Source organism: Lissotriton helveticus, chromosome 9 (assembly GCF_964261635.1).
Source record: "Lissotriton helveticus chromosome 9, aLisHel1.1, whole genome shotgun sequence".
In the NCBI taxonomy this organism is placed as follows: Eukaryota; Metazoa; Chordata; class Amphibia; order Caudata; family Salamandridae; genus Lissotriton; species Lissotriton helveticus.
Genome location: NC_136070.1, coordinates 110,404,477 through 110,418,539, shown reverse-complemented (window position 1 = coordinate 110,418,539; position 14,063 = coordinate 110,404,477). Strand labels below are relative to the sequence as shown.

The following is a 14,063-nucleotide window of genomic DNA, read 5'->3' as shown; positions in this document are numbered from 1 at the left end:
GGTCTAAGGGCACTCCGGCGCAGTCTCCAGCACTGAGGGGTTCGTCGGATTTGGAAGGTTTGCCGCTCCAGATTGTTTCTTCTCCTGCTTCTCCTGTGCACGAGGTCGATCCTCTGGCTCCGGTGGATCCAGCTGTTCCGACGCCGGATTCTTCTCGTTTAGATTCTAGGTCGAATCCATTGCCGCAATTTCCTACTCCAGGATCAGATCCAGCGCATTTTTTAAATGCAATGTACGGAGTATTTGCTAAGGCAGCCTTCCCCTCCGGAACAGCTTCAGGTCCCGTTGGTCCACTGCCCTTCATCTTGGGTGTGCATCAGCACTATGCCCAGGCACCCTTTGTGCCTTTAATGCTGATGGCACCCTCATTGCAGTTTCCGGCTCGGCGGGTTTCGACGCCGCTCATGAAGTCCCCGGCGCCATCTGGTGGACCTTCCTCTTGGCTTTGTGCGGCGTCGTTTCCGCCATCAGATCCTCCTTTGACGCCGGCTCCAGAGATGTCGGCACCAACAGTGTGGCAATGCTGATTCCTAGGTTTCGATCAAGGAGAGAGGCGCAGAGACTCCTGGAGGAGGAACAGTATCAAAGGCTGGAGGTTGAAGAGGGTGAGATAAATGAATCAATGGATGATTTTGAAGGTATACAGGACGCAAGTGGGCTGGACACTTCTGAGTGGGAGCTTTCTTCCACAAGGGCTTCTCCACCTCAAAAGGTAGCCCCATACCATACTGTTAAAAAAAAAGGCAGCAGAGCTTTTGGACTTACAGTTACCAACTGCTGAGTTTAGGCCAACTTTGCTCACTGAGGTTTTACATTTGCCTTCTTCAAAAGTTGAGCCCTTGTTACTTTTTAATGAAGCCTTGACTGAGCCTATTCTTGAGGCATTGCGTAAACCACTCTCTTCTCCTGCTGTGTCTAAATCTGTGGCAAGAAGGTATAGGTCTGCTCCAGGAGATCCACTCTTTCTGTATTCTCATTCTTCTCCAGAAAGGTTGGTGGTACTGGCATCCTGCGCTAAACAGTCTTTGGTTGCTTTCCCCAGGCTCCTGCTGACAGGGATTCTAAGAAACTGGAGCAGTGGACTAAGAATGTCTTTTCATCTTCCAGCATGGCTCTTAAATCTACCAATGCTACCTGTTTATTGGGCCATTATATACATGCCTTGATGGACTCGGCTAAACAATTGGCGCCCAAGTTACCTCATGCAGAGCGGGGACATTTTATGGAGTTTTTGTCAGATGCTCAGGCTGCTGCTAGACAGGTTATTCAATCTGGCCTGGATACAGCTGATTCGATGTCGAGAGGTATGGGTTCCTCCATTGCTAGCTTGGCTTAGATCTTCTGGTTTTTCCTCGGATTTTCAAGATACTCTTGTTGATTTGCCTTTTGATGGATCAAAGCTTTTTAGGGAGAAGGCGGATTCTGCCCTTCAACTTGTTCAAAGACAGCAGAGCTACGGCGAAGCCCTTGGGTCTGCAAACCCAGTCAAGGGGGTTTAGTTATAAAAAATATCGTGGATTTGTGAGGTCTTCCTTTCGTGGCTTGCGCCAACCTCAGCAGTAGCAGCAAAATCTGCTCTATGAGTCCCATAGAGGGAGAGCCAAGGGTCGCAAACGTAGGTCTACCCGCAATCTCTCCTCCTCCTCTTCTACCTCCCCTGCTCCCCCTAGTAACGCAGGAAAGCAGCCCTAGATCCCCCATCCTGGATCATGTAGGTCCTGTAGGGGGTCGGTAGTCTCATTTTCTACAGGGTAGGAAATTGGTCACGTCAGACCTTTGAGTATTAAACCTTGTAGACAATGGGTACGCCCTTCCCTTTCGGGAATTTCCTCCTCCTTACCTTCCTTGTCAAGGTTTTTGTTCAAAGGACCATTTACTTCTCTTACAGAAAGGTGCGATATAGGTGGTCCCGGAGCAGGAGAGGGGTCAGGGATGCTACTCCTGGAATTTCCTGATCCCCAAGAAGGAAGACGGGTGACATCTGATCATGGACGTCAGGGTCTTGAATTTTTATTTCAAACAGGAGAAATTCAAGATGCTTACTCTTGCTCAGGTTCTTTTGGTGCTGCAGCAAGAGGACTGGATGGTATTGATCGATTTACAGGATGCGTATTTTCACATTCCCATCCTGAAGTCGCACAGGAAGTATCTCAGTTTTATGGTGTGGTTGCAGCACTACCAGTTTGCGGTCCTGTCGTTTGGTCTAATTACTGCACCTCGAGTCTTCACAAAGGTGATGGCAGTGGTGGCAGCTCATCTCAGGAGGTCGAGGATTACAGTTTTCCCTTATCTGGATGACTGGCTGCTCAAAGCGGAGTCGCCGGAGATGGTGCTTCATCATCTGCGAGTAACAACCCAGCTGTTGTTCAACTTGGGCTTTTCATTTAAAGGTGCCCATATGTCACCTGGTGCCCTCTCAGAGCAACCTGTTCATAGGGGTGGTACTGGATACTACTGTGTGTCGAGCTTTTCTACCTCCTCAGAGGATTCTCGACATTCAGGAGATTACTCCTTTGTTCCACAATGGAGCGGTTGTTCCGGTCCTGAAGGTCCTTCGCCTGCTTGGTCTGTTTGCTACCTGCATACTGTTGGTCAGTCATGCACGCTGGCACATGAGGGCACTCCAGTGGTGCCTCCACAGGCAGTGGTTTCAACACAACGGAGATCGCAGGGAGTCAGTCAGAATCGCCAGAGACACTGCAGCGGATCTGACTTGATGGAGTGTGCAGGGCAACCTGTCTCAAGGCAAGCCCTTTCAACCTCCTCCACCGGAGGCCACAGTGATCATGGATGCCTCCACATTAGGGTGGGATGATCATCTGGGGGATCTCGAGGTCAAAGGTCTTTGGTCTCCAGAGGAAAGGTTGATTCACATCAACCTTCTGGAATTGCGGTGATATGTTTGGCGCTAAAGGCTTTCCTTCCTTCCCTTTGCGGGCAGTCGGTTCAGGTCCTGACAGATAACACTACCACGATGTGGTACATAAACAAACAAGGAGGGGTAGGGTTGTATCGTCTCTGTTGAGAGGCTCTGCGACTCTGGTCCTGGGCGCAGGACCATCAGATTTGCTTATTTGCGAATCATCTGGCCGGTGTGCTGAATGTTCGTGCGGACAGTCTCAGTTGGCATTACTCGGCCGATCACGAGTGGTGGCTTCATCTGGAGGTGGTCCATCACACAGTATCCAAAGCAGGGAGCATTGGGGGACGCGTTTCAGATAGATTGGAGCTCACAACTCCTTTACGCTTTTCCTCCCATACCCTCCCATACCCTCCCATACCCTTGATTCCTTGGGTTCTGAGGAAGATTCGCCAAGACTGGGCCCAAGTTATATTGATCGCCCTGGATTGGCAAAGAAGAGTGTGGTACACAGATCTACTTCACCTCTCATCGCACCTGCTGCTCCGTCTCCCTCTCAGATCAGACCTCCTCTCGCAGTCGCATAGGCAGGTTCTACACCCCCACCTCCAGAGCCTGCACCTTCATGCCTGGACATGGAACGGGACAACCTGAGTTCCTTATCTCTCCCGCCGGATGTGGTGGATAATATTTTATCATCCAGGTGACACTTCACTAAGTCTATTTACTCCTATAGGTGGTCTAGGTTTGTGAAATGGTGTGGAGAGAGTTTCATTGATCCTTTATAGGCCCACTTGTCAGATGTTCTTCAATTTTCACTTTTCTTGGCTCAGCAGGGTTGGGCTGTGGCCACTGTTAGGGGCTATTTGTTGGCTTTATCGGCGTTTCCATGTTGGCCGGATCAGCCGTCTTTGTTTAAATCTCCCACTGTTGTGACATTTATGAATGGCCTTACCAATAGGTTTCCGCCTTCCCCCTTTTGTTATGCCTCAATGGGATTTAAATCTTGTTTTAACTTTCTTGATCGGTTCCCCATTTGAACCCTTCCATAGTTGTCCTTTGAGACTTCTGTCTTTTAAAACGGTCTTTCTTGTGGCTATTACCTCAGCAAGGAGGGTGAGCGAGATTCAGGCTCTTAGTTCAAAACCTCTATTCTTGACTATACATGCTGAAAGGATGGTCCTCAGGACCAGGGCTGCCTTTCTGCCTAAGGTGGTTACTCCCTTCCATCTAGGACAGCCCATTACTCTTCCTGTGTTCTATCCTCCCCCTCACCCTTCCAAGGAGGAGGAGATAGTTCACCGCCTGGATCCTAAAAGAGCGGCAAGCTTTCATTTGGACAGGACTAAGGACTTACGATTGGACAATCAGCTCTTTGTGGGCTACGTTGGAAGCATGAAGGGCAAGGCTGTGCACAAGCGCACTCTTTCTAGATCGATCATCTTGTGCATCAAGATCTGCTATGCCCTGGCTGGTAAGGAACCTCATGAAGGTATTAGAGGTATTTCTACCAGAGCCAAGTCATCAACTTTTGCTTTGGCCAGAGGTGTACCTATAGTGGACATTTGTAAGGCAGCGACTTGGGCCTCCCTCCACACTTTTGCAAAGCATTATTTCTTGGATTCCGAGATGAGGAGGCAGGGCCACTTTACACGCTCTGTCCTGCAGGACTTTTTGCTATAGGAGTGTGGACACCTTCCTCCGGGAGTGGGACTGCTGTGTGAATCTATACACAAGGTGAGGCAGATGTATCCATCAGAAGAACAAGTTACTTATTTATTTATTTATTTATTTATTCAAAGTTTTATATAGCGCGAACAAGATCTTTGCAGATATCAGAGCGCTTTACAGAAACAGGTGTAGGGGCAACAGGAGGGAGATTAAATACACTATTGGGTACAATATGGTAGCATAGTATAGCATAGCATAGCATAGCATGGTAGGATAACAGCAAGTACATATATAAGACCAGTAAACGACCAAGTAAATAATAGTGCAGAAACAGTGCAGAGTCTTAGATCCCGCAACAATAGAGAACAGGTGAACTTAGGCCCAACAGGTGAACTTAGGCCCAACTTACCTTTGGTAACGCTTTTCTGGTGGATACAATATCTGCCTGTGGATTTCTCACTGACCCACCCTCCTACTCGATGTCCACCCTTGTATACCTTAAAGGTCACATTGTTTAACATGTTGTTTTACATTTTCTCTTCCTTCTATCTTTGTATATTCATAGGAAATGCTTATATTCTTTGGCTTTCATTTTGATTTTATGCTATGTGTATTTGTTTGAATATTGTGTACTGTGTATATACTTTGAATCTGTTGTCGGTCCACCTGTTCGCCTTGGAGGCATGGAAAAAATGGGTGGAACTGACTTCCTCACTGCGACAAGTCCCTATCATGGCTCCGGTGGAGTCATGTGGAACCGTGAGCGGAGCCGTAGCATTGTTGTGACATCCTCGTCGGCGTGGAGAGCTAGGAAAAAGTTTCTACATAATGTTGGCGCAGGGGATATTCATAAGGTGAGGAATCCACAGGTAGATATTGTATCCACCAGAAAAAGCGTTACCGAAGGCTATACACCTACGTACATGCTAGGTACATTTAGGTACATATAGTAAGGGTTAGCATCGTAGGAGTATGCAATATTACTCTTATGTATCTATATGCTTGCATATATTCTTTGTATTAGCACTATGGTAGAATTCTTTTTTTTGGTGTGTCCTCATTCTGCTAGTTCACTTGTTGGTAATATGGTAGAATTCTATCATTGCTTTACTCTACTGGTGCTCATAATCGTATAGATCTGTTTATGTCTAATGAATGTTGCAGCACAAGTATTTTATACTAGAATGACGCTGGGTCAATAAATACTTATTGAAAACGTCCCTACCGTTTATTCTGCATATCTCTCTGAGACACAGTAAGCACAAGTGACTGAGCTAAAGTACTGCACTGTTTCTATGATCTCTGGGGGGTCAGGGGTCTCATGTTTGACAGTTGCCAGAAAATATTCACTCCTTGGTAAGAGGAGCTCATAGTGGCACTGTGAGCTAGCTGGCCTATAGACTGACATATCCTTTAGAGGTGCCTGGAATCAGTCTAGTTGTCTAAACATGCAGATCCAACATAGATATGTAGGAACTATACAACAAGGAATGGACATCCCCCGAAAAGCCAGTCAGCCTCAACCAGGCATGGCACCTCAAGTCCACTGTCAATGAAACCTCTCTGCCCAGTGAGACAGTCATGTCAATTCCACAACTTATAGGGAACTACGCTACATCTCTCCTATAAGCAACAGCTTGAGAGTGCGCGGCCCAGGCCTCCTCCGGGACTGAAGGCAGCACCTGCTCAACCATGTCCCACAGAGAGTATGAGTAGCGGCCCAAAAAGCATGTGGTATTCACGGGCCGCAATGCCATGCTGGCACAAGAAAACATCTTCTTAATCAAAGAGTCCAGCCCCTTGGATTCTCTATCCGGGGGTGTTGGTAGGGAATGTGCCAGGATTTACATTTGATGTTGAAGCTTGGACCACCAAGCTCTCTGGGGTACTGTGTTGGGTGAGGAAATGTGGACCCCCTGAAGCAATGCAATAGTTGCAGGCAATCACCCTATTGACAGGAGCCCCTGGGTTGAGTTTGGACCAAGTCCCCAAAATGACATCACAGAGGAGTTTGTTGAATGGGAGAAATGGTTGTAGAACTGCTGTTAAGACAAATTATCTTGACTGCCAATGAGGGTAACTGAAGGTCCAAGACCTCAGCCGCCCTCTGCACCACCACTGCATCATTGGCTCCTACTACAGAAGCACAGTAGGGAAATAAAGCATACCAGTTTCTGGAAAAGTATCCAGTCCACTAGCTTCACCCAGATCCTCACAGGTTTCTTTTCATATGGCTAGTATTCTTTAGGGTCCAGTGATCCTTCCCAGTCCCACCTGAGTCCTAATCCCAGGGGAATAGGGCTCAGGCTCCAGTCTAGGAGGCAAGGTTCCAGTTGACACCTGCTATATATCAGAATTGGGATGGCGCTATCGGTGGGTGTCTGCAGCACTGGGATCATGGCATCGAGGCCACGGGTACCAGGAGCATCCTCATCGGGGTCCGGTGTCAGGGAAGGTCGAGCTCATATGACCAGCGCCATTCCGGATCTAGGACTGGATCCATGAGGCCCCACTGCAGCCAAGGCCAGAGCTGGTGGCGTAGAACTAAATGAGGCCTGAAGGCACGCAGTAGAGGTGAGGCCGCCTAAATATGAGGTGTATGACCTCATAACACTCTTTCTGTTGGGTGGGGGTCACTTCGGCTCCCGGAAAACTGGGGATGCAAGGAGTTGGCCCAAGCTCTACCACCGAGCCAGGCCTTGAATGTCAAGGCTCCCTCTTCTCGTTGCCGATGGAGGAAAAATCTAAGACCTCATCAACTTCTTTTTCTTATGATGAGACTTACCTGAGCTTCGTAAAGACTTGGAGTGCGATGAGGATCTCTTACTCAGCGACCACTCCCGGGACCTTTCGCTTGACCGGGAGCTCGAATGTTGCTGCGTCGTACCGGAGCAGCCATGAGTTTGAGGGATAGCTCCCGCAAGGCCTTGGGATTCATGGCGTGACAGTTGGAGCAAGATTTTGGGTCGTGTTTGCGCTTAGGGCACCAGAGGCCTTCAAGATGCCTTCCGTCACTGACATCGGTTAATAAGAGGCGCCGAAGGTCTTGAAGCTGACCTTCTTGGAGGACATCCCTGCTACACCTAGCTGAAAACATCTCAAAAGAAGTCGACAAAACTTCGAAAAAAGTCTAGGCAAAAAGCGGCTGAGGGATAGCTCTTCTTCAGATCAGTGTAGGTTGGTGCGGAAAGAAAAGAACTGATGTCAGCGTGCCTGGGTGGCGTCTACATAGGTGGAGTGGACATCACTTCTGGCACAATTGATGACACAAGTGGAGCCAAGTGATGCTACCTACCGGCACGTAGGGGTACTGTTTAGGAAAATCTTCTGGATCCAGTCTGACACCGGGGGAAATTCTAAAGTAAGGAATCTGTGGCTAGATAGAGTCTACCAGATAAGGCATTACCGAAGGTAAATAACTTTTTTTTAAGCTTATATAGTCCCATATAATACACATTGCCTACCTTTCCCCTAAAAGTCCACATAATATATACCCAGCGTTGGACCCAGGGTGTACGTGATGTAAGTGTGTGATGGCTGACTTTTTTCATGTGGTATGGGGCCGTCCCATCATTACAAAATTCTGGGTAGGGGCATTGGAACAGCTCACCACCTCCATGGGCTGGGCTATTTCACTCACGACCATGCAATGCCTACTGGGTCTTACCCCGAAAAAAAAAAGAAGAAATTAATCAGAAAATTCTTAATGCTTGGTCTGACCCTAGCTAAGAGACGTATTGCCATTAAATGGCTGAGTCCGATGCCCTCTGGCCTATTGGACTGGCAACGTGATTTGCTGGAATGGGTGGAAGCACAGGAGGTGCATATGAGAAAGGTGAGACAAGATGAGACATTGGCTGAAGATCTGATATCTTTGGGAGCCATGACACAATCCCTGACTGAACCCCATGAGGGGCCCGAGGGAAAATAAAAGGTTGTTCCTGGCAAATAAGCTATAGTAGGCTGGAGGACTGGCCGATAATATCTGGCCTTAGGAGGGGCAGAGGAAAAAGAAGGTAAATGATGGGTAACTCTGACTGCATTGGAAGATGGAGCCTGGGGTGAGGTGGGGGGTGGGTTACAGTTAAGTGACTTTTAATGTTCCATGTTGAGTCTTTTAACTTTCGGCTGCTTAAAGTAGAAACTGGCATGGCTCAACTAAGTGAGGCTTTCAATTTTGCATCTGTACTCCTATGACTGCTGTGTTTTAATGGTTATTGTACTTTAAGAAATGACAATGTAACATTTAAAAATATATATATATCTACGATGGGCACTACTTGAAAGCATGTGCGACACACATGGGATCTAATTTGTTTCATTCTAGCATTCATCTAGGCTCCAAGGGAAGAGCGCCAAGAGGACGAAAAGACACAGAAGCCACGAGGAGCTGTCTCCGGGAGAGCTGCAGTTGTTCCATTTGAAGTTGCAGCCCACTTCTCAACCGGACAGAATCATAACTTATGTCAAGGTAGAGATCTATCCTAGTTATATACAGTCTGACCACATTTATAAAATATGAAAGTATTCTGTTCTGCGAGCTTAACCTTTAAACTCTCTTCAGGATTCTACATATAGAATTTGGGGGACAGAAGCACCAGCATAACATTGGTGGTGATCACACAGGGACATACTTGTGTTCCTCAGCTCCATTAAGAAGGATGGGAAGTGCAGGCTTTGCATGGTGGAGCCTCAGCGGGTTACCACTGTCAGAAACTCTCAGACTGACCACCCCGTGATAGGTCACAATGGCCGTTGCCCTGAGCTAAACAGAGAGACCGAATGTCCCTTCCCAGGACCATCAATTGAGCCCTAAAATCCAAGTGCCCTGAGTAAACTCCCTGCACAAGAGGGCCATTGCTTTTTTGTTTTATGGAACCAAACTCCGTGTTTGGGAGTTAGATTCAGTAAAATAAAAAGATTGCACAGCGGTGCCAAAAATAATCTACCTTCAGTACTTCTGTCACAATGGTAGATGCACTAAAGCCATAGAAATCCCCACCAGGAAGTGTCTCGAATGTGCTAAAGGCATGGAAATTCCCACCAGACAGAGTGTTCCCTGACTCTTATCCTGGGGGACTTCTGGTTTGGGTTTAAAGGATCCTTTTGGTCTACCATCCATTGTATGTTCTGTCTTCTTGCCCTGAAACAGGAAGTGGCATAGAGAAGAAAGGTACTTTGCGAATCCATTAGACATGCTAGGTGCAGTGAAAAAAGGTGTATTTTCTATTCACCTTTAAAAATGTATCAAGCAAATCTGCCCCTCACAATCCTAGACTGAAGAATTGGGTGCATTTGTCTCCAATTCCTCGTTTTGTGCAGAGATTACACCAATGGAAAGGCATAGAAACCCATACCATGCCTCTGTCTAGGTCTCCAACAGGGCTACGTTTATCTCTGTGGGTATCAGGTATCGGTAAGAAGTAGGAACATACGTTTCTGTAGATTTTCAGTGGTCTGATTTCTTCTGTCTTACCCGAGAACAGTGTAGTCTGCACTAAAGGTAAACACATGTGTCTAAATTGCTGGTGCATAACTAAGTGACATTTCTGTAAAATTACATGAAATTAGAAATCATTATTTGAAATGCAAATCCATCATGTATCGCTCTATTTTAGCATAAAATGTGTCCTTGCATCCATTTTTTACGCCAGGCTTCAGTTCACACTAAACAAAGCACCAACTACACAATTGCTACGAACAGCCACGCTATATTTTTCCTGTTGACGTTATTGTACTTACGCAACTGGCAAAATATAAAATTTCATCTGGCCCTACTCTGCATCCTCTGCTACCACCCAGATGTTTTAAGAACAGTTAGCTTCTATTTCATTGCAATACTCCTCTATCATTGTAGTGAGAGACCTCAATAACTGAACGGATATACAAAGACCCTCTAACAGAACTACACATGACAAAGACCACATATTTGACAGGATTTTCACTAAAAACTCACAGCATTTCATGGCGAGTCACCAATAATTTGGCACGATCATTCTCTCGTCTTGTTTTCCGTTAGACAAAATCCCAGTGCAATTCACGTTAAGGATGTTAATGCATCCATTAAAAAACATCACAGTCTTTCATCAACAAGAAATCATTGTTCAGTCTTTTGACTTTTGTAATTCAATCAATGATCTACAAAGAGCTAAGCTGTGACACCTCTCATCAGCTGTTTGCTTCAACCCCGGGAAATGGTCTGGCTCAGCCTTTACCCACGAACTCATTAGGAGAACAATCTCTCACTACACAGAAAAGGAAAACCCTGCCCCCGGGATAAATATATGTGATGTGTTTTTATCCCCTTCAAAATATAAAAAAAATAACTAATTGTTTAACAAAATAGAATGAAATTTTGAAAACATAAAAATTTAGTGGTGTGTATGTGTAGCTCCTACTCCTACGTGATGGTCGACTTGTATTAATAGGATCCCTGTGTTGGACCTATACTTATCCCGGGGGCAGGGTTTTCCTTTTCTATGTTGCCAGTTTACCCCATATAGCCTGCCCTTTAATCATTAAATCTCACCGGGGAACCCCCTTCTATTTAATAATAACAATCTCTCACTACACCCTAGGAAGCCCTAGACAACAAAAAAAATCTGCATCAGGCCAGCTGTAAAGTCGAATCTAAATGGATAAAGAATATTGTCCCATCCTCAAGGTGCATTATCATGCCAGAATAAAAATGTTTTAAAATGTGTCAGTTAAATATTTTGACTACCTCCATTTTCGTCAATGGGATGACCTCTGACTATTTTTCTTTACATAGAGGTGTGCGTCAAGGATGCCCACTTTCCCCTTTACTATTTGTTTTAGCTCTAGAACCCTTTCTTACCAAGATTCGTCAAGACGACAGGATTTCTGGGTTTCCCTTCGGTTCCACTCAAGTTAAACTTTCGGTTTATGCGGATGATATCCTCTTTTATTGCTCTGACCCCCTATCCTCTTTACCTCCTTTCTTACAACAAGTATCCTCTTTTTCTGAGGTTTCTGGCTATCGACTAAACGTCGATAAATGTGAAGTACTTCCTTTGAATCCTCTATGTCAACGACATCATTTCGCTCACTCGGGTTTTTCCTGGCAACCATCTAAAATCAAATATCTGGGTGTTTTATTCGCGCCACATCTATCCGACACTCTTAAATTGAATTTTACTTATATTTCTCAGAAACTGGACTCGGCCATTACTCGTTGGCACCCGCTCTTTCTATCATGGTGGGGTCGCCTTAACTCCATAAAGATGATGCTTTCTCCTCTTCTTTTTTATACCCTATCTATGCTTCCAATTCATATTCCGGTTTCTTATTTTAAAAAAATGGACTCTCTGCTTTTAAAATTTTTGTGGCAGGGCAAACGCTCTAGGATAGCCATTGCTTCTTTGCGGAAAGATAAAGCTCAGTCCGGTATTCGTTTTCCCGACTTTAGAGAATATCACCGAGCTTTTGTTCTGAAACAGACCATCCGTTGGCTTTCGAATGATATTCCCTTTTATCCTCCCATATGGTTACCCTTGGAATCTTCCTTCATTTTTCCTTTCAACTTCCGAGAACTTTTATCCTTCAAGTCCTATCCTGCTCGCCTTCAATCTCCTATTATATCTCATTGTCGTGCTCTTCTTCTTCCCTTTCTATCTTCTTCATATCCCTCCCACGCCTCTCTTCATGAACAACCTATCTGGTTTACTCCTCATCTTAAAATTCGTAATCGTACTATTTATTGGAAGGTCTGGCATTCTCGAGGATTGTGTTGGATCTCTCAATTACTGTCTCATAATATCCCCTTATCCTTCTCTAATCTTAAGTCTTCTTTCTCATTACCCTCCAGTACCCGTTCACAATACGATTCACTTCTCCCTGTTCTTACCTCTTATCTTCAGTCATTGCCACTTTCCAACAATATTCCTTTAGAGCTCAAAACCACTTCCTCTTTAATTGATTCTACCCCCTCTGCTTCTTCCATTTATAATTCTTTTCGCTACACGGCTACTCGAGAGAAATCTAAAATTGAGCTTGCTTGGGAATCCGATCTATCTCAACAATGGTCGGTTCTTCTCTGGGAGAAAATCTGGTCCAAACTTCATGGTACCTCTAGAGCTGCTAATAATACCCAAACTTTATACTTTATTTATAATAGAATTTTATTCACTCCTCTCTCCCTTTCCCGTTTTTCATCAGAGACACCCTCTACCTGTTGGTCTTGCCCTTATCCCTCAGCAGATTTAAAACACATGCTCTTTGATTGTCTGCATATTTCCAGGTTCTGGCACTCTGTGTGGGCCCAAATCCAAAAGATTTTTCATTTTCAGGTTCCCTTCTCCCCTGCCCTTATTTTTCTTGGCTCTGTCTCACCTGACCTTCCTCAGTCCTCCTATCACTACCAACTCCTTGACCTTTTAATAGCGGTCGCCCTGCATTCTATCACATCTAACTGGAAACAAGCTGCAAACGTGTCCTATCGTTCTTGGTGGAACGCTGTGTGTTTTCATCACAGATTAGATACTAATTTTGTTTCCCCCATTTCGCTCGCAATTAAGCGAGATCTTATATGGCTTCCTTTGGTAAATTACCTATCCTCCAATGCCCCGACAAGCTCATTCATGGACCCTGAGGCTGTTGAGGTCCGTAAACCACCTTGAATTTCCCTTTCCTTTTGTTATCTGTAATCCCAATATTATCATAAAGTGTATTTGATGTTCGTACCCATTTTTTGCTATTGATATTTTCATGCTCATTTACCTGCCTTATGTGAGATTTTATTGTAATTAGCTAATGTATTTTCCCTCCATTGTAATTATTGACATACCCTTCTTACTGTTTCTTCTTTTCTACCCTCCTCCTTTTCTTATTTAATCTTCAATAAAAATCAAACTTAAAAAAAATAAAAAATATTTTGACTACCTAAGCCTATCGATGTAAAACATCTTCACCCGTTTCAACAGTTCTGCCACCCTTTGATAGTTTGTACCGCTCGACTTTAGATGTCACCTAACTATCCTGTCAAGTGACATCATCTAATGAGTTGTATAAAGCTGTACATTCTTTCGTCATTGAAATAATTGCCAGCACTTGCAAATCACTTTTAACAGATCGAACAAAAAAATAACGCTTTGCTCAAGAGGGTAAAAATAAGCTTGAGTGTGGCAGGCTGTCCTCAGATTGAAGGAGGACATGATTAGCTATCTATTCCTAATCTCGAGGCAGGCAAGACTCCCCTACTGTGGAGGCAGTGAGCCCTTTTTGGCCATATTCTGTCCCGGACAACCAAGGGCTTATTTAGACCCCTGTCAATGAACAGTTGGCCCGCCTGATGGCAGAGACCTTGGCCCTCACTACCTCTGCCTTATCGAGAGATCCCCATGTTCTTGGGAAGGAGCTCTGGGCCCTGAAGGGAGCTGCTGCTTTGGCAACTTATTTCCCTGCACTAAAGGCTCACTGTTTAAAGCAGCCCTTGAACAAAAAGTTTTACATAGAGAAAAAGTCTCAAAGTGGGAGTTTATTTTCTCAGTACAAAAAATAAATGGCCGGCTCC

At 45.2% G+C, this 14,063-nt stretch overlaps 1 protein-coding gene across 8 annotated transcripts in view; it reads left to right on the top strand.

Annotated features, from left to right (window-relative positions):
- The window catches only part of LOC144780983 (uncharacterized), a 1,867,627-nt gene that overhangs the window by 1,262,781 nt on the left and 590,783 nt on the right, over positions 1-14,063 (top strand). For all 8 annotated transcript variants that reach the window (XM_078659579.1, XM_078659581.1, XM_078659578.1 and 5 more), the window contains one exon: positions 8,859-9,002. In XM_078659579.1, coding sequence (XP_078515705.1) covers positions 8,859-9,002 — 144 coding nt within the window. The remainder of the gene's footprint in view (positions 1-8,858; positions 9,003-14,063) is intronic.